The 21,250-nt window shown below is 37.3% G+C and overlaps 1 protein-coding gene and 1 long non-coding RNA gene across 10 annotated transcripts in view; one reads left to right on the forward strand and one right to left on the reverse strand.

Moving 5' to 3' along the window:
• BEND5 (BEN domain containing 5) overlaps positions 1-21,250 on the reverse strand; it is an 840,137-nt gene that overhangs the window by 501,060 nt on the left and 317,827 nt on the right. For all 9 annotated transcript variants that reach the window (XM_001235270.7, XM_046944497.1, XM_046944499.1 and 6 more), the window contains one exon: positions 4,513-4,729. In XM_001235270.7, the coding sequence (XP_001235271.5) occupies positions 4,513-4,729 (217 nt within the window). The remainder of the gene's footprint in view (positions 1-4,512; positions 4,730-21,250) is intronic.
• The window catches only part of LOC112532900, a 113,171-nt gene that overhangs the window by 69,230 nt on the left and 22,691 nt on the right, over positions 1-21,250 (forward strand). The window lies entirely within an intron of this gene.

The following is a 21,250-nucleotide window of genomic DNA, read 5'->3' on the forward strand; positions in this document are numbered from 1 at the left end:
AAGTAATTAGATTTTAATACATTATATTTACATTCTATATTTACCATAAAGCTAAATCAATACATAGTCCTTTCTTTGGTTAAATTAAAAGGGATAAATTCAAATCCTTTTGCCTAAGCAGACTCTTACACTGTTAATAAGCCTTCAGTCTCAAGATCTCAACCCTACAGATAATGTGGGCCAGGCTAACAATTTTCTGGGTCTACAGTTGAAGAATATACATTAAAATATAACTCTGCTCTCACACATACATTACACAACAACTACACTGGAGATCTAAATAGAAGCCAACTAAAACATAGTCAGATTCCCAGCAGAGTCAATGCAGTAAGGAGTTACTGGGCAAACACAGCTAATAGCACTGTGTAGCACAATTTCCCCTACATGTGAATACATTCAGTATCACTGTATATATGGTAATTATTGCTTAATGCTGTGCTGAAGAAGAGGGAAAACAAATTTCTGTAAATGAGACTGAAAGAATGAATGTAATGAAGGCAGTTTGATGGTTTCCAGGGCCATACGTATCTTCAAAATATATTTATGTCCATCAGAACAAGTAGGTAAATCTTAAAATTATTACAATTAAAGACCAAGACTATACTTTTCGTTTATAGAACCATTATTACATTACCTAACACCGTACACAGAAATGGGAAATATAACCTTAGAAATATGGTCTATTTTCTTTGCTTCATGCTTTAAAACAGTCATAACTGAGCAGTTAAAAATGGACCAGTAGATATCAGTAGAACTGATTAGCTATTTTTACTGGGGTACCTAGTTGTTTAGACAGCAAATAAGAGATATTTGATCAATGAACCAGCAGTGTGACATCGGCTGTGCAGTTTTACAGTCTTGGGGCCTGATTCAGATTCACTCTAATACCATCATGAAAAGTAACTTACGTAAATTAAAAGCATACATTGAAGTGGTAGAGCATCTGAATGAAGCACCTTGTGCTCCAATCTGTTTCACTCAGTATCTCAAGTCTGACTTTAGAGATTGGCTCACTTACAGGACTCTGCATTAGACGTATTGCCTTCTTGTTTTAAAATATGTATGTTTAATATTTAATTTAACAGAATTCCATATACTAGTGCCTGTGTACTGTGGAAATCCCTTTGAGGCTCGTGGTTTTTATGTGCAGTTGCAATACTCCTCAAGCATAATTTGGTAGCACCATTGCCTAATGGGGTGAAAGGAAGTATCTGTCTACAATTAATCTTTTCTGTCTTTGAAGTGAGCAATAAAAATATCACCAAGCCAGTTGCAATTTGTAGGAGCCAGTCTCACCAATACTTATTTAATTTAGTATGTGTGACAGTGTAATGCTAGTAGAGGTACAGGTCTCATCAATCGTCCACACGCTTCAAGTATATGCAGTTAACTTAGACCACCATCTCTAAACAATGATACTCAAATACTTTGCCAAGTCTGCAGTACTGTTTATAATGCTACACATACAGATTATATAAGTAGCAGAAATTGAGCTTGTGTTTATATTTTCAAATAAAATAATGAATTATTTTTCATTATAATATGCTGTACAGTATTGCCTAGTATCTGCCAAGATGACAGACTCATCCATAATGTGCACAGAAAACAACTGCACAATCTTTTTCAAATGCTTACAGATTTTGAACGTATGATCTGCTGGGACAATCCATGCAAAGTCTGAAGTTATCTACAGGCAACAATGGCAGAATGAAAACAGCAGTTTAAATGACACCTGGGTGGCCATCATAGTTAGCTTGCAGGGGAAACTATTTTCGAGATCATTTGGCACATCCAGAATGTGGGATAGCTCTCTGAAGTAAAGCATTTAAACATTAAAAGGTCAGAAGCAGAACAGCTAAGTTATCCGTTCACACTGGCAATAGGAATCTTTGCCATTTGGCTCTGAACCACTTTGCCATTCTGCTTCCTAATGACAATTACATGTCCCACACTGATATTTCACTTTCAATTTTCATAGAATTAGTGAAAGCACTTAAGGAGTTAATGGAGGCATAGTACTTTCTTTAGAGAAAATATGAAATTAGATTAGAAATTAGATTGCCTTGAAAACATTACATGCAGGAAAATGTGCACTCAGAAAGCCTTCAGGAGCAATCATCTGAGCATGGTTTCTTGTGGATAGCATTTCACTGTTCCACTACAAAGAAAAAAAATAACCACAAGGATCTGTGACAAGATTCTGTTGTCTCCAAGATGCACAGTTCAAAACTTCATAATCCAGGAGACCTTACATTGTTCCAAACCATCCTCCATCCTCACAACCTTAAACTAATGAAAAGAGCTGTAAAATCAGCTGGAACAAACAAAAGGCATTAGTGACTGTGTGGCATTCAGCAGATATGCCACAGCCTTTCCCTAATCGTGATTCAGTCCCACACCCAGCAGGAGGACTTCAGAGTTTGTCCTCAGAAGGCATCTTTAAGTTTCCTTCCACCATGTGCTACCAGGGGTATCGTCCCTTTGCCAGGAATAGAGCTTTTAAGGGCCTCGTTATGCCAATCTGATTCCTCTTAGCTTATGTAAGGGGCCAGCGCAGGGATGGAGCTCTCTTTTTCAGCTCTAAATCTATCCTATATGGCACGCAATTCTCTAAAGTACTGCCAGCTTCTGCTTTGATGAAGTACTGTGCAGTGAAGACTGAAGGATGCTGTTTTTCACCATTTAAAGATGTATGATAGCAACAAAGCTCTATGTTAAAATATTTAAGTCACAGAGAACTTATGGAAATTGTCTATTCAAGCTCAGCAAAGACATTAAATTACCAAGCTGTTCTAGGACACTTGTGTGTGGAGAAAAGCCAGAAATGCTCTGAGATTGTAATGTTACTTACAAAGATTACACCACGAGCCTGATTCAGAAGCTTTTTATACATATCAGCATGGTGAGCTGCAAAATGCTACCATATCAATTTCTGCAAAACATACTGTGTGTGTACATATAGATATAAAATCAGGACTTGTACACAGCACATTTCCTGCCACGTTTTGAACGGCATCTGTTTGTTTAGTTTGCTGAAATATGAAAAATAATATTTAGCAACTACTGGCAACACAATGTTAACACGATTTAAGAGTTTAGCTCTGTCTGTCAAAATGCAGATAAAAGACAAATCCTTCTAACTCAGTGTTTTAATCAGTCAGATCAGGGCTTTGATGAATATGCAAATGTGACTGTTTATATACTATTTTCAGAGTGAAAGGAAACAAATTTGGTTTCATTATAGAATTAATGATAGCTCTGTCCCCTAAGATTAATGAGTAAAACCCTACACACATTAAAATGATAGCGCTCCTTCCTCCCACCCTCTGAAGATTTTACTTCTTTTTTTTTTTTAATTAAAAAAAAAAATTCCTCGTGCCTTTATAATTGTTTGTCCCCCTAATTGGAATGATTAATCATTAATGTCAGTTCGAAGATATGTAACAGTCATCTTTAGAGCAAAAACTGTGCTTAATAGACAAAAGGGTTAAGAACAAAAAATTTTGTTAATTTTGGTTTTGCTCTTCTCTGTAGGTCGAATGACGAATTTTATGCCATCTAAGGAACTCAATGGCCTGACCTATCAGTGGAAAACAGTTCTTTATTCCAGAGCAGGTTATTCATATGATTTTCTTCTCATTTTCACAGTGTTTGCTGGGATTCTATTTAAAACCTGAGCTGCCAGGATCAGCAGCCTTCATAAAAACTGCAGCTTTCGTTTTCTGACACACACATACACTACAAGTTTGGACCAAATCAAATCTCAGAGAAGAGATTAAGACTGTGGAACACATGCAGCATCATGTCTGGGAAAACAAAAGGGGAAAAAAAAACAGCAATTTCTTTTCTTAATCTGATGATTTCTGAATTGATATGGCAGCGGCTGAGTCATGATTTCCAAATATTCAGGACAGGAAACATTTCAGAGAAAGGTTGTAGCGAATTATGTTCAGCCTTACCATTAAACCTCCTTCCTGCACCAGAACTGTCATATTTCATTTTCGTGTGGCCACTATGGTCTATATATTGAGAGCACTAAACCCCTTTCAGTTAAATCTACTAAAGCAGACATTCTTAAGGCTAAATAAAATAAGTTGCTTTTAAAATGTTTTGCATTACTTTACCAGGAAAAGCTATATTCTTGTTTCAAAGATGCTTATTTCCTTCTGAATAGAAAAGCTTTTTCCACAAAGACAAATGGATAGAATACTCTAAAAATCACATTTCTTCAATAAAGCTGTTTCAGTTCCATCCTTTAGAGGTCAACTGATCCTACATGGGAATTTTAGCATTGCCTTGTATATTACAAAGGAAATATTTTACATGAAATTAAGTTAGCATTTGTCTATATTTCACCAAGTGGGTAAAGCTACTCTACGTGTCACTAACAACAGTAAAACAAATATGTGTGCACGTCTACCTTAGCAGATATGATGAATTATTCTCTGTAAGCATTTAAGAGTAGGCATCCATAATGAAGCCTACTATTTGGCAAAAATGCCTATTACTTACCACGCTGAGTCCTAGCAGTTCTCTGCAAAAGTAGTCCATGTTCCTCCTCTGTAGGTTGTCAAGATAGTGCTGAAGGCGAGTATAGGTGTAAGGGTAGCAGTAAGCAAATTGATAAGTGTCGTTCTCACGGTCAAAGCAAAAAGCAAATGACATGACATAGTTCTTCCTGTGGTCTGGGCAGCGATAGTAATACACGTTTTTAGAGGGTATTCTTTGCCTAAAAAATAAAAGCAACATATATAAATCAACATACATATGTTCATAAGAAATCTGAACTAAAATGCTATCTGAGATTACTAATTCCTCTCACGTAAATTAATTTTAAATAGTGTGGATCCCAGAGCCTGCATTTCAGAGCACTCATGCACACAAATCCCATGCTTGGGCCTGTGCTAGGCATGGCTGCTGTGCCAGGTCTGAGCTTGTAAAGCCACTATAGCAGAAGAGAGCTACACACAGACAGACAAGCCAAAACAAAGGAAGTGATGAAGATGCAGCTGAATTGTGCACTCCTTTGCTATTCAAGCTTGTGCACCCTCATAGTGTTACAGAGGTTTCAGCCAAATCTCTGGCTGGAATGTGGCTAAACCCTTTGATGCAGGACTGGTTCATCCATGCACGGGGCAAGACATAATTGGTGAAGGAATTTCAGTACAAGTATATATACATAGTATAATATATGCATGATATACATATATACGCACTAAGGAACGATCCCTTTTAGTAGTCAGGGGATGTATCAGCACCTAGCCAATGAATGGCAGGAGGGATTCTTAAGGGAAAACCAAAACAAGAAACAAAAATAAACTTTGGATTGGGAAAATAACCTGGTCCTGAATTAGAAAGTGAAGGAGAAAAGGGTGCTTGGTTCTGTTCCAGATTGGATTGCTGCCCTTCTTGAGACTTCTGGCTTATAGTGCTGACATGATAAAAATTAATATACATGATGGTAAATAATTACAGCACGGACATTTATGTCATTGCTATTAAGCTGGTATCTGTTTAAAGAATAAAAAAATGTCTGCCTGACATCTTTCACCCAACTTCAGTTATTCATTAATTTCCCAAAGGAAATGAGTAATGTTTCAGATGTGCATCAAACACTGATTCTATGAAACGTAAGTGTTCAATCTTTCTATTTGTGTCCCTTCTTCATTACATAGGTGGATTTTCCACCTTTATTTAGGCAAGAGATTCTCTAGTCATGCCATGTACTTGTAATTTGATGTAACTAACTTACCAGTCCTGTTTGGCAAGAAAACACCATGGTCCTGCAGACTCTAACTGATTCAATTACATAACATTATAAACGGGTCTCATCTAATGATTGGAACAGATCTCAGCTAAACTAGGATCACGGTGAGGGAAAATGTAATAAGATTTACAGACAGCAGTAGTAATGTGTCTCTTTGTAATAGTTCCGAGAAACTGGTCTACTGCAGAGCATCAGTTATGGCCTTTCACTGCTAATATGGAATGGAGGACAAAAGCCTCTTATTATGCAGAAGTACGCTTGCCAGTGAGCAGCAGTTAAGGAATCTGATCAGCAAGACTCAAGAGCTACAAAGAGAAGCAGAAAGGAGTTGAGATGTTCTTGAAAAAGTACAATAAAGAGCCAGTGATGCAATCAATTAAACTTGAAATAAGAATTTATTTGCCGCTTTTATTACTATGGTTCTTGAACTTTCTGGGCTTCAAGAATTTCCTTCGGCATTTTTGGTTTTAAATAAGATATTCGTTTATCATTAACATGCAAAAATGTTTTTAAGCCACAAATGCAAAAGGTAGGAAAAAAAGAAAACTATTCAATTTTTTTAAAAGTAGCAGTAGGGGAAAAATGCCACCAGCTGTGTGCATGCAGTGCCCCAACCTAATAGGTTTCTCCAGTATCTTAACATATTTCTATCATTCACCCTTACTCCAGAGTGCTATAGGACATCCCTCATTTGATCTCAAATCAAGCAGATGATATGGCACTGGGTAAATGTATTCTAGCTCCCAGTCCTCAAAACGTAATGCAAGTTTAAACAGTATGTTGCTGAGTTGTTGAACTTTATTTGTTTCAAAATTAGCATGGGAGAAATAATAAAGGACAAGCCTCACTTTATGCAATAAAAAATTCATGTAAAATGAGACCAATAGGAGGAAAGTCAAGATTTTAGAAAGGCTAATGCTAATTGAAATTCATCTGCTGATAGTTAATGTTTAAATGACACGTAGTTCTCCTTGGTTCAATAACTTTCTACTTTTAAGCAAGTTGAAGACAACTTTGTTAATGTATTAAAGGCACTTTTGATATTTCGTTCCCTCTCTCTTTCATTATAGAAGCTAAGCATCTGTTTTATTATCCACTTTGACACATCACTTTATGGCTGCATTTGGCTATTATGGCTAATCTTGATGTCTAGGACATCTGGTATTGACATTTCACTATCTGGTGTCTGACACAACAGCAGAAAGCATGCTCAGTTCCTAGGTTTAAATTCACCCTCTCAGGGCAGGAAGTGCCCAAACTCTTAATTCAAGCCATATCTTCAAAAAATAATTATAATAGTACTCCTGTCACTGCTAATCTATTTTTATCTCTCCTAGCACTTTGTCACTGCTAATCTATTTGTGAGTCATATAGAGAAAGTGAGGTAGTGTTTAGATACCAACAGCACATCTTTACACATGGGAGCCTAATCAGATTGAGATCTTATCAGAGAATTAAAGGGGAAAAAAAAAAGGGGGGGGGGGAAGAAAGAAAAGAAAAGAGACATAGTGCTAGATATCACCAACTGAGTTTTTGATAACGAAAAGACATTGCTCAGTTCTTGAATTAACCTTTGTGTCCTCGACGCACTATTGTTTACTCTTTCCCTTTTTTGTTCTATGCCTTCTGGAAAAGGACACCCACACACTGTGGCAGCAGCTGCTCCTATTAATTTAAAGCTATTACAAAAATTAAAATTAAACCCAATTACTTTGGCTGGTTTATAGCCGGGGAACGGCTTAGTCTGATTGTTCCCTCTGGTTATGGACAAAAACAATATTCCTACCTAAAGGCAGCTGCCAGTGGAATACTAATGCATGTGGGCCTGGCAGGGACAGATCCAGACTGCGGAGTGTAAATGCATTTCTTACCAGAGGAAAATATCTTATCGTGGATCTGCAGAAATGCACCAACTTCTTACACTGTGAGTCACAATGAAGTTGATTTGTAGTTAGAGGTAGGAAAGCAAAACGATAGCGGAAAGCTTAATACTCAGATTTGTCATTTTGCATTTCCAGGCAGCTCGCATGAAGAAATGCACCCTGCTAATTGATACACAACTGCCTGAATTTTCTCGCTTCTGAGCAGTTATTTAAAGGAGAACCACCCCAATTCCAAGTACAACCACAGAGCACAACATGCAAGCAAGTCATTTCCAGTCTGTCTTCAGAAATACATTCACAGAAATGAAGCTTAGTATTATACATCATTTTGAAACAAATTCAGACTGCTTGGGTCTTATCTGACAAGGAAGCTGTCCCAACCCAGCAGATTTGTTACTGTAAGTGTGCAAGCACATGTGCCTGTCTCTTCCTATATGCTTTCTTCATTGCCGTCTGGAGTCAGAACATAAACCCCACTTTGGCAGAGTGCAGTAAAATCAAATTTGTTAGTTTATCAGCAAATTGAGGTCCTTGGTCAGAGTCAAATCCCTGGTAACATCAGAGGCCCCAGGATTTTACCTTTTGCTACTACAGTAGGCAATAAGGAGCATTACTCATAACTCAGTATCCTAACAATACTTCTATTCTGAATATAACTTAATTCCATCTCTAGCTTACCTAGAGCTTTGAGCTTAAAGCTAAATTTTATGTGGGTTTTTTTTTGTTTTGTTTTGTTTTGTTTTGTTTTTACTGTTGTTTCCTTTGGAAATCTGAGAGCTAATCAAGTTGTTGCAGAACAAACAGGGGGGGGAAATGTGGTGTCCATTCTTTTTTAGGTTTTAAGGCTGTTAGCTTTTTGGGAGTGTTAACTAAAGACCAAAGGGTCTTTTCCCTTTGATCCTTTTGAGGATCATTTTCCCCATGCTGCATGACTAAAGAAGACAGTTCTTGCCCAGCAAAATTTCCAATGACATTAATGATCAGATGAAACAGTCTTTGGACAGCTCTTAATATGGCATTCAATAAGTATTTATTCAGATCCCTGACTGTACAAGACTGGGTTAGATATATCCCAGTCGGTAGGCTTCCAAGTAAAACGATGACCTTGGGAGGAAAGACAAAAAGCTGCAGGTGCTGCAAAAGATCAGTGGTCGTAAGAAAATGTCAGTGTTTGGACTTAGAAGGAAATGCTCAAGTGAATCTGATTGCAATGCTGTGTTAGCTGTGGTGAAATCATTTTCAATTGCCAACATCTTCCAGATATAGGGATACAACTTATATCACTCACAGGAGTGGGACTGAGTCATTGCCTCAAAGGAAGTTATGCCTAGATTTTAAAGAGATTTGAAACACAAAACCTGATTCTGAATGTGAAAATAACCTTAAGGTATTAACCTTACGGTAACCTTATTGACTCCACCCAAAATACTAGACATAGCATTTGGAGCTAGATGTCCCTTTTATTAACTGCAAGAAATCCAACCAACTCTGAAGAAAATATAAAGAAGTCAGAAGTGTACTGCAAACTCCTCTTCAGGGAGGCAGCCCTTTAAAACTGAGGGCCTTAACACGTCCTTTTCTCTGTTGGTGTAAGCCATTACCTTCCTTCTTACTTATTCTTGTTGACAAATGGAGCCAACTATTTTCAGAATTCCTGGTGAACTCGTTACAAAATAAGTTTATACGTTCTGTTTTTCTTGCACAGAATTTTGTATTTGATTCACAGAGCTTGGAGTGAGTGAATATATCAGGTGGTGTTAAATAATTTTTGCATAGAACTGAATGGGTTTTGGCACAGCTCAATTTCAAACATGGCAAACTACATCCTGCTTATTCTTGCTTATATTTATCGGAATATTCTCTGAATATTTTTATCATCTTGCACCACCTCTACTCAAGCTTTTTCACCTATGCAGATCTCTCTTTTCTTTTTACTAGACATAAAAACTGAAGCATTGTGTAAATTAATGGCTTTCGTAAAAAACAGAAAATCTAGACATTAAGTATACAGTATTCAAGGGTTAATGTTAACTGAAATAATTAAACAACAACTCAAAGATCTTTAAGGTCTTTTCCAACCTGAGCAATTCTATGATTCTGTGAATTCAAATAATAATGAATTGATCCAAGATCGCTTGTGAGCTTGTATTCCAACTTCAAGTGGAAAACATTGAGTTTTTCACTGCCTTTTTCTCTTAAGCTTAATTAAATAAGTGACCACAATAAGAAGGCACGTTTAATTTTTTTTTTTTTGGGGGGGGGGGGGAGGGAGGGAGAAGGATATCTGTATTTTAAACATTCATAGTAAATATATCGTTTACAATATTAAAGTCAAAACTGAGAAACAGATTCATGTGAGAAAACGTGAGAATAATTCCCCATATTTCATACATGCTAGGATACATTCAAAGGGAACTTGTTAAGAAGGGCTTTTAACAAAACTGTATCTTCTGCACAGTGAAGTGCTAAGTAAAATTCAACAACGAGAAGCAATAAATAGAATGTAGCAGTGGGAAATGTCCTTTGTCCTGTATTTGTGGAATACCTTACAGAAACTTGTTCCCTGCCCATGGGCCAGTCTTCTAGGTCCCATGATAATATCAGTAACAAAAAACATAATGAAACTACTCTACATAAAACCAGAGGGAAATAGCAGAAGTCATTATTCTTAAAAGCGACAAATAATGGCTGAGGAAAGTGCATACCTCGTGGGAAGCATAATGAAGCAGTGCAGAAGGGTCAGCAAGTGAGCCCCAGCTAGCAGATCAGCATCATGAGATATACAGCAATGCTGAAAACCTGTTCTTGGGCTCTGCCAAAAATGAAATCATCACCCTTTGACTCACTAAAACAAGCATAACATTATAAATGGGAAAGCTGCTAAATTATGACCTGGCGAGTAATAATCTTTTAAAAATAACTGAATGACTCTTTTAAACAGTTTCACATAGAACAGGGCAACACTGATAGAGATGTTGTTTCAGAGTCTCCAAACCTTAACATGGGTTTGTTGGAGGTTCTTTTCAGTGTTGCCTACCACTTATAGGTCTATCTCCCCTAAATACAAAACTTGGTCACTGAGATCTAGACTTGGCACAGGACCCTCTTTAGACAAAACACTTTAATATATCTTAAGGGAGCTGTCAGTGGCCAGCAAAATCCAAAGTCTTATATCAGAAGCAGGTACAAGTGGGATTCCCAATGGCAAAACAGCAGATTTTCTTCTTTGCTCCCTCCTGCCTACATTATAACCAAAGCTATACTCCCTGTTCCATCTTTTGTTTATTCTGTCCAGTTGCTAAGGATCACACTGCAGTGACTTTCCTCAGAACCACTGGTTCAAATACTGCAATTATTCTACAGAAACTCTGTTTTAAACCACAGAGATAATGAATGGTGCTGGTATTTTTTTTTCTGTTAAAATATGATTTGCCTACTGACCACAGGTGTTCCAGCCATGCATTGCCTCAATAGCAATATCTCTATACAGTGCTTATAAAAGAAGAATGAAAAAAAGCTGCCTTTCCACAAAAATATTTAAGCAAGAAACAAACATTGTGGAATTAGCCATACATGCACTGTGATCATTTAAAGAGGTGATACATGCTAACCAAAGAAGCAAGAGCTAGCATTTCTGTCCCAAAATGCTGCTCCTGGGGGAAAAAAAAAGAAAAAAAGAAAAAGGAAAAAAAAAAGATTTAAAGTAAGTAATTTAAGATATATAAATTGCAGAAAAAAAAATAATAAGTACTGGATAAGGTATGGAAAGTGGGACGAAACCGTCTCTGAACACTGTACCACCACAGTTACAGAGTCTGAAATGTGGAAATGAAAAAAGAGCTCTTTCAGAAGCAATTCAAAAAGAATAGCTACAGATACTGCTCAAGAAGTGGAGAGATTTAAAAGAATTAAGTCAACATGAATAATGTTGTACTAGAAAAGGTGAGGACAAGAAATGCTCCACCTCCGCACATAAATCTGAAAACCACATGGCAATGCTTGTCCTAGCTCTGACCTACACCAGACTGTCTGGCCATAAAAGAACAAGTCTATTGACAGCTTCAGAAGACAGTATGGATATACCAACATCAGAGAGAAACGAGAACATTAAAAGGAAAAGAAAACACATCACTGGCTAGACCAGAAATGGAAACGGGTCAGAAAACTGAAGGAAGAAGACAACACCAGTACACCTCAGGCAAGCCAGCTCCAAATTGGTCAGAAACAGGTTACTGGAATGACTTAGAAATAAATGACCTTTTCGGCCTTTCCCTCATCCACTATCTGTAAAAAAATATTCTTGAGGGAATTGTGCATTATTTTTTTTTTCTTTTTTTAAGGCTACTCGGTGAGCAACAGTTTATGCCCATTCAGAACCTATTCAAAATACATTTATTTCAATTAGATTTTTCTCTGACAAAGGAATTTTCTCTGTTCAAAGGAATACTGGAGAATTTAACTAAACAATTTAGCCATCAGCATAGTATTTCAGTCTCTTCATGTTCAAATTCAACATTTTACCCCCTTGTTTTTTGTTGTTTCCACTACATCCGGACTTACAACCCCTCCAGATTACATTGACTGGAAAACGTATATTTACAGGATAAAATAGACTATAAAACCAAGTCCCTGTAATGTTTGGAGCATGTGTGGCCCTGGGAACAAGGGATCAACCTCAATCCCAAATTCACATCCCTGGACTGCACTACCAGTAGACCACTGGGTCAGCTCTAATAGCCTCTTAGCCTCAATTACCTAATTAGCCTTTTCTTCTCTCTCTTCTTCTCTCTTTCCCATCTGCTCATCTATTCCCACCACTCCCTGTTCTTCTGCAAGAATAATTTTTAAAATCTATGTTAACTTCATTTAGGTTATTCTCAGGTGACTTCTCTTCTATGCAAGAATAATTTATAAGTCTCTTAAGAGCCTCAACTTGAGGAATTATTTCAGTAATGTTTGAATTCTGAAATCCATGTTAAAAATGTTGATGATTTCTCAGTTTAAATACAAAACTGAGATTGTTAATTTATGTCATTTTGACGCGACATTTAACTAACTACCAAAGGAAGGAGAATGGATGTGAAATAGATTTTTACCAGTATCATCCTGGTTTCTGAGCTGTCATTAGGAAGCTCTGAAGCCCTCTGGAAACCATAGCCATATCAACCCATATTATTGCTGTAAAGGATCAGAGTACCATTGTGAGTAGATGATGTATGAACAAGATAAAGACAAAAGAAAACAGGAAATTGTCACCACGGATCAGACTTTGTTAGCTCGGCAAACTTACCCATAATATTGTGCTTTATCCTATCCTATGTCTCCACACAATGAAGCCTGAGTTCAGTAATTCATTTTTAATGTCCCATTTCTTACGCCTTCTAGCACCTTGTTCGCTTTTTCCACCATAACAGCATCTCAGATGGCTTTTGTTATGGAACTGCCACCAGCAATATTCAGTTCTTTTCCCTTCAGTTAGAGGATAAGAATTTTGTTTGGTCTCCTCCACACAGAAACTTTTCATTTATCAGGACTGAACTTTGATTCAAGTAATTTCTTGAGATAACTCAGAAGTTTCTAACAGTGTGCTACAGGATTAAATTACTTAAGTAATTGCATCATTGCTAAGTGTTACATCCCATCCTTCACCTCTCTCCCTAGATCATTAATAAATATATTTAGCATATGACCTGATAGGTAACTTTAAGGAATGCAGCTGCTAGCCTTTTATGGTGATGAAAACTGCTCGCTTCGCCCTCTGCCTTTTTGTCTCCTTGTCGTTTCTTGATCTATGACGATACTTGCCCTGTCACCATATGTGACTACTTAGCTTTTGTAGCAGTGTCTTGTGACAGACTTTGTCACAAGCTTTTAAAAAGTCAAAATCCATTATATCAGGCAGCTCTCCCCATAAGCCCAGTAGCTGAAACCTAAAGGTGAGGAAAACCTTCCCAAGAATTCCCAGGGGAAAAGGGTATGTCAGCATCTGATAGAATCAAAGAGAGATAAACGGAAAAGACTGATAGACAAGCCAGAAACACTTTCTTTTTTCATGCATTGTAATATTTCTGTTAGAAAGGGTTACTTCATTATACAGAGAAAGTGTAGGGAAGTCTAGGCCGAGTAAACTCTATCCCTCTATCAAACTGAATCAATTCAGGCAAAGAATATTTAAAATATTAATAACAAATATTAAAAACAAGCTGAAAAAGAAATGCATTACATCAGGTTACCACATCCCATTTTGCTTGACTACCTGGCAATAGCAGCTGTTCTTGAGCTGTGAATGAAAGCAGATGACAACAAGCTGGTGAACTAGTACTTGTATTGCTAGAAAAAGAAGACTATAGTCACAGTTATATTTCAGAAAGTGGTTACTGTTACTCTGGGCATCTACCTTGTCAGACTCCTCCTTTCTCCTCTTTATGAAAACTCTTTATTATGCCATCTGATTCCTATTTGTGAGTGGGAAAACTTCTCTCATTGAGCACCAGAAAGCTCAGTCCTGGTGTCCCCAGGAAAGGGATGATGTCAGCACACTCGCAGTGACCACTGTAAATCCAAAACTGGGTCACTGTTGCTGTCAATCAAGTATAGGGAAAACGGTTATCTAATTCTTTTTATTCTCTTTATTCTTTCCCACGTGGCTATGAGAGGGCATTGTCTGAGGCACAGTGCTGGGCAAGAGGGACTTGTGGTCCGATCAGGCATGGCCATGCCCATTTCTTTTTACAGACAAATTCACCAAGTTCTGAGCAGTGTAGCAAGACGTGATTATTTCTTGCTGAAACTGTTCTCATTAAAGTCTCTCACATCGTGATCTTCCAGGTGTTTTATTATTCCCTTTTAAATTCCTGTTTCGACCATTTGCAATGTGCAGATGTAATGCTTACTGGTCTAAATATAGGATAAACCCCAGATACTTGCCAGCTTTTTGGAACAGAGCTTGGTTTTAATGAGAGCGCATATCTTTGTTAGTGGTTCAGCTAATTCATTCCTAAGCTTCTTCAGAATTCTTTTATGCATAAATCATGTGGGGCTGATGATTTACTGCTTTTTAATTAATCAATTTGCCCCATCTTCTCAATCTCTGATAGTTCCTCATCTTTATTCCCAGGAAAGAACAGGTCTAAGATAGGTTCTTCCAAAAACTAGTTTGCTATAAAGACTGATTTATGATGTAGAACCACCTGATTTCTTTGCATGAAAGCACATCATTTTGTAACATATACAAGATGTGACAATGTGAGGACAAAAAATTTAAATTCAGCACTGCAAACTTTTTATTTTTTCCCCAGGCTACACATCTTGTACAAGACACAAATTCTGTTCTCCATTCTCCTCTAATATCTCCTTCGTATTCCATCTTCCCACTTTCCTCTGTTACAAAAACTTTATAGCACCCACAATCCTTGAATCACAGAACAACCATCTCCAAACATACTGCCTTTTCTCCTACAGGGAAAGCGCTTATTTCTCTCTCTTTTTTGTTTTGTTTTGTTTCTCCACACCAGTGTTCAGCCTGCTCCTAACAATGCCAACACGGCACTTCTAGGGCTAAACCTGCATTGTGCTCTGTAGACCCACTCTTGAGTCCTTCATTCATTTGTTTCACAGACAGCACTCAGAGCCATGGTATGAAACACAGAAGGGAAAAAAAAAAGAAGCCTGGCATGAAAAGTCTCAGTTTTCTTAGCTAAAAGGGGAACAGTAAATACAACAAGCCTCTCTCTTCAAAGATGAAAGTGAACACATGCAAGAGAACTTCAGTACTTTGGTTTAGAGAGCAAGAACTAGGGCTTCGCAGACACCCTGCCCACCAACTCCATGCCATTTTTGTCTCAACTCCTCTCCCCTCTGATGTCACCTCCGGAATAAAACATGCAGATGGCCACTGAGACATTAAAATCTTCATTTAAATAAGAAAAAATATATATATTTTCTTTTTACTTAATTCTTTGCAAGCTTATTCACAGTGGTCTTTCTGTCAGCAGATACTGGTTCAGAAATAATCTTATCAGGTTCTTTTCCTAGGTAATACAGATGAACCCACTGCAAAGGTGTTGGCCTCAGTCTACAGAGGAAACAAAACACAATTCCCTCCTTCTCTCTTCTCAAACATTCCCAGTTGCTGACCCATGGAGTGGTATTGATCTATGAAGAGACTAAGTATCTTGCCCTCCCAGTCACTTCTTATTTACAGTACACATGGAAAGATGTAAGCAGACAGAAAGCTGGGAGCAGAGGGACCAGGCAGCCAGAAGCAATTGCACACACATGGGATTTCTCATCCTAAACACCAAGTTAAAAAATGAGCTGCTGCAATGTTTGGTGTTGAAGACAGGATGAAATGAAAAATGGTATGTGTTGCGCTAATCTTGTTTTTCCAAACTATATGTGTAATATCAGTCAGGTCACTCCAATTTTTCACAATAATAGTTCCAGCATCATTTTTCTTGACAGCCATTCTTTCATATTCATTTGAGGAAAAATCTGTGTTGTTTTCTTTTCCCCTACCTGAACAGTGTCACAAAATGGAGCAACTGCAGGCCTTATGCATATTTTAAAGTACTGTCCCACTCACCATGCTGAGTTTGTTTAGATTACAAGAGCATTACCTCTCTTAACCTCATCCGCAATACTACGCAGATTTGATGAGGAGGCGAAGGGGATAAAGGATTCATTTTGTTAAATTGCATAAAGTTTTATTTAGCCTTGGAAGAACTTTACACATTTTCTTACTGTTAGAAGTAATGACAGTTCCAGACACATCCCTTCCTCTTTACAGTGTTATAAAACAAAGCAGAGGAATGCACACACTGCCTACAGGTCAGTGAGAAAGCTGACATCATGAGAGTATGGTTATGAACTGCAAATGCAACCTGACTCATGATATATGAGTCAATGATTACCAGTGCAATGCGGAACTTTGTGTTCTGCCAACAGAAAGTGGTTTTTTCTGTGTTCTCTGGAAATGCAAGCAGTTTAAGTGACAGGAGACCCTTTTCCCCCTTTACCACTGAAATATTCTTCGAGTCAAATCTTCAGCGTACTCTGGGAAGAGGCTTGGCGATTAATAGCAGGTAGTTTGAGATCCAAGCAATATATATGCACTTGCAAAAACTGTGCCTTTGGTGGTTTCTAGGCGCACGCTGTAAGGCTCCAGAGAGGCTACTCTTAAAATGGCTGTTCAGATGTTTGTATTTCCAGAGCCTGATCAATGAAATTATCTTAGCAGATGCTTCAGCTGCTCTAGCCTAGGCCCACAACCACATATTCCTAATATCATGTATGATGCCTGAAGATTGCAGATGAGGAGAAAGTGTGCAGACAAAACTCTACAAAGGAGTGTTATATTAGAGTGTGTAATGGTAAAATTAAGAAAAGGAAATACAGAAAACATCGTGAGATGCTTGGACAGTCTGTGTTTCTTAACATTTTCTGCACTGATAACAATTCAAGTCATAAATACTAGTCTTCAGTAAAAACTGATGTGAAAAAACCTACCATCAGTTCTGTCAGCTTTGTCTTTCTGTATTGCAAATGAAATATTAGCAGACAATAGCAATGATCGTCAGCTTGTTTTAAGCATTTACTCTACAGCTAATACACCAGCATGTTTGACCACCCTTCACACAAAATATCAGTCAAAATTTCCTATCTGTTAAATGTGACAGGAATGTACTGAGGTGTTAAATACACATACACATATGTATTAAGTTTTATGGTTAGCATTTTTGGTAAATTTAGCTATGTAATATTGAAGTAAGATTGAAAAAAAGTAAGGTATTTTAACTGAGATAATAGGGAAAAATAGATACACATGAACTTAATTTAAAAAAAGAATGCAGTAATCTATTATGTAGCATACTACTAAAGAGAGGTTAGAAATGTTTGTGTAAGACTGCTTCCTTCTCATTTTCCCTACAGTAGTACATTAGTTTAGCTCTAAGCAGACGCAGTCCTTTTGAATACAAGCCACAGATTTAAATAAGGCTTATAAATAGGGTTAATCATTAAAACACATGAAGGTAGATGTCATTTCCTATTTCAGCAATTACTATAAAAATTCAGTGTAAGGAAAGCATATACTGAATGGTCTTAGAAGTTAACAGCTAGCTTGCAGGAAGGAAACACATGTACTACAATAATCTCACTGTCCAGATCACTTGAGTCTCCCATCAGCAGATGAGAGTGTCCATTTTGTGTACATCCCATGCTGACTGTAGGATGTGGACATGTGTTTTCAAGGGAATGGGGTAAAGGCCAAGACTTGTTCATAACACTAAATAAAACCAAATCTGAACACAACTTTTAAGTGACAGTTCCATTCACAGAGTTGCTGTTTTCAACCAGTTACTAGCTCTCAGATACTACAATACACTGTGGCTTTTAAATGACAAGGCAGTTATCACACAGCCAGCCCATACAAAACTGCCTATCTCCGTTATTATTTTAAAATTACTAGGATTAAAGTCAAAAAAGACCATATAAATAGATGCAGAAAAACAACAAGTGTTGTTTTAAGCTGAAGTTACAAACAATGGACAGGAAATTAAATGACCTGAAGAATACATAGGAATACACACACCAACAATAACCCATACTTTTTTTTTCACAACTCTCTGTCTGATGCGTGACTGGATGAAGGCTGTGATTTGTCAGATGAATGCTCTGTAACATGGCACAGTGTCCCAGAACACAATCAGGGAAAAACTCTTTAAAACTGCAGAGGAGAAATGCTGCAAACCCAAAAACAAAGCCCCAAGGAAAGACTTGTAAATGCAAAATTTCATACCCTTTATATCTGACAAAACAACACGAACTCTCTGACAGTTGCCTGAGAGAGAAACAATGGATTTGGCAAATTCAAGAAAGGCAAGGAAGGCTGTAATACTGTTTATTAAAACAACAAGATAAGCTAAAAAAAAAAAAAAAGAAAAGGGACAAGTCCAGCCAGAAGTGCTCATGTGCCATAAAGTTTTCTGATTCTCCCATCTCATTCAGTTTGTCTTACAAAATACATTACTTTTAACCTATATTCACTTTCTTATATCCTTTCATGACCATCATTCCAACAATACGGCTATGGCAACTTCATGACTCAGCACACTTGTTAAAGGTTTCCTATGCCTTTGATTCCTTTCCGGTCTCTCCTAAGGAACAACTAAATAACTCCTCTTTCATATCTAGTTTTCCCAGAATCAGTCTGTCAGTCTCCTCTTTTCCTTCTGTCACCTTGCTAACATGTTTCTTCAGCAGAGAAAGCAAAAACCTACGACAGATTTTAGTTTAGAAACGATAGTGCTAAGAGAAATGCAATCGTTTAGAACAGCATCTTCAAAAGAGAAGTGTTATCAATTTCCTAGAACCCCAGAATCAGAGAAAAGACCCTACACATACCTTAAAATTTGGCATATCTCTTAATTGTTAGGATGCATTCCTGCAGTCATTATCCACCTTGGAATTACTACTCTTTTTGATCTAACAATTTTGATCCTTTCCCAAGCTACAAGATGAACACTTGGAACAGCTCACAAAATTGTCAGAGGCAGAACATTACTGGCCAGCCAGCTGACCAGGGAGAATTTCACTTAAAGCTTATAAATGAGACTTATACTAACAGGGACCCATACCTAACTTCAACTCTTACAGGTATTACTAAATAACACCCTAAGCCGATCTAAAAAATGAAATCTTATAAAGCAGTAGTAAAATTAAAGATTGCTTTTACATTTTCCACTGTGCCTGTCAGACTTGCACTCTGCAAATACTCATACATTAGCATTTAAATGTTTTTATTTCATCTCAGAGAATGACCCTGTTTCTATCAATACCTTGCTGTATCTCACAAGCCTTTTAAGACCAGTTTCAGGCATGTAAAGAATAATGAAAAGTTCAGAAATTTATTTTGATTTCCTGCAATATGCTACCCAACAGTTTTCTGTTGTGTTATATGACCTTTCTGCCTAGCTAGTGTTTTGCTATTGATTTTAATTACTCCGTTTAATTTACTACATGCCAACACAAAGCTGTTTACTCCTACTTGCCAAAATGTTGTCGTAGTCTCCCAGAGGAGGGCAAAATGAGAAAACTGTATGTTTTACAGTTACATGCTATTCATTATAAAGAATGTAATAGATTCACTTCATATAAATGTCACTGCTCTCACATGTAGCCACTAAACACGCTCAAACAACATACAGGAAGGAAAATGTTACGCCAGTCAGAGGAGAGGTGGAATATAAAAGCCTTAATTTCTGAAAGACTGCCTTGAAATAGTTTGTGGATTTTCTGCTTCACCATTCTTCTCCAAACAAGTGAGGGAGTTAGGGCCATATGTTCCCTTAAAAATAAATATGTTCCCTTCCCATAAAATCATGGACGGAAACAAAGTAGTTCTGGAACTATGCAGTGATTACTGATGGAGGTAAACTTTACCTTGCCTCCATAATGAAACCATATATGAACAAGAGGGGATGTTACCTTCTGCCTGATCTTCTCTGTGTTCATTTCCTCATGTCACATCAGGGAAACTGCAAGTATTACACACCAAACTGCTTTAGTCAAGGATCCTACGGAGTTTAGCAGAATGTCTTTTCAAGGAGAAGGAATCTTATTTCTGGGGTAACAGTCCAGCCCTTTCACCTAAGCAGCATACTTACGGGTTCAATTACTCTGTGGGTAGTCATTTAGATCATCCTAGTAAGGCTGGAGAAAAACTTGACTCTCTGGTCAGGACTCATAGTGGGGTCATGGGAGCCCTATTACTCTACTGTAATGGGAATCTAATGAACTTAAGAGACCAAAGCAATTGCCCCAGCTTGCTCCACTGAAGGAGTGAGAATGGCTTTTAGTGCATTTTTGTCATCTCCACTGGACTAAGTGTCATAGTTTTCAAACAACAGGTTAACTAACATCTCTTTGATTTCAACATTATCTAAAAACAGGATGATCTGATGATGACGCTGCATCATGAAAGCTTCACCAATTTTGCTCAATAGTAGACTGTCTTTGTGAAATGATAAGATCTTTGAACAAAACTGAATATCAAAACAATAATGGCTAAGACAATTAAAATCCTCTGTTTGAGTATTTTGTTTGCAGTGTGAGATAATCTCCTGCAGAACCTTTGAAAACTATTCTTTGAATTGGTGGAAAAAAAAAAAAAAACAGCACAAAACACACTGAAAATTTGTAAAAACATTAATATTTCATGTTACCTTGCATTTGTTTATTGTGCATTTCTTTACCACAACATCCTTCCAAAATTAGAAATTTTAACCTGTGAATCACAGAGCACCTATGTAAATACTAATAAAAACAAACCCTCAAAACAACGCATGTTCAAAACCATAATGATTCATGTTGAAAATATGCATAGATCAAACATTTCTAGTGACCTTGATGTCAGCCATAAACTGAGCAAGTCTTCCCTAAAATCTAAGCCTAGGTTTGCTGAATGCAGGAACAAGTTTTCTTGAAAGCCTCCATGAATCTGCCCAGAATCATAATGAAGCAGGAATGCTTGCAGTTACTTTGATTTTCCTTCACTGTGCTTTGTACATCTGTAAGATCAAAGTGGTTTTGTATGAGAGAC

Source organism: Gallus gallus, chromosome 8 (genome assembly GCF_016699485.2).
Source record: "Gallus gallus isolate bGalGal1 chromosome 8, bGalGal1.mat.broiler.GRCg7b, whole genome shotgun sequence".
NCBI classification, from domain to species: Eukaryota; Metazoa; Chordata; class Aves; order Galliformes; family Phasianidae; genus Gallus; species Gallus gallus.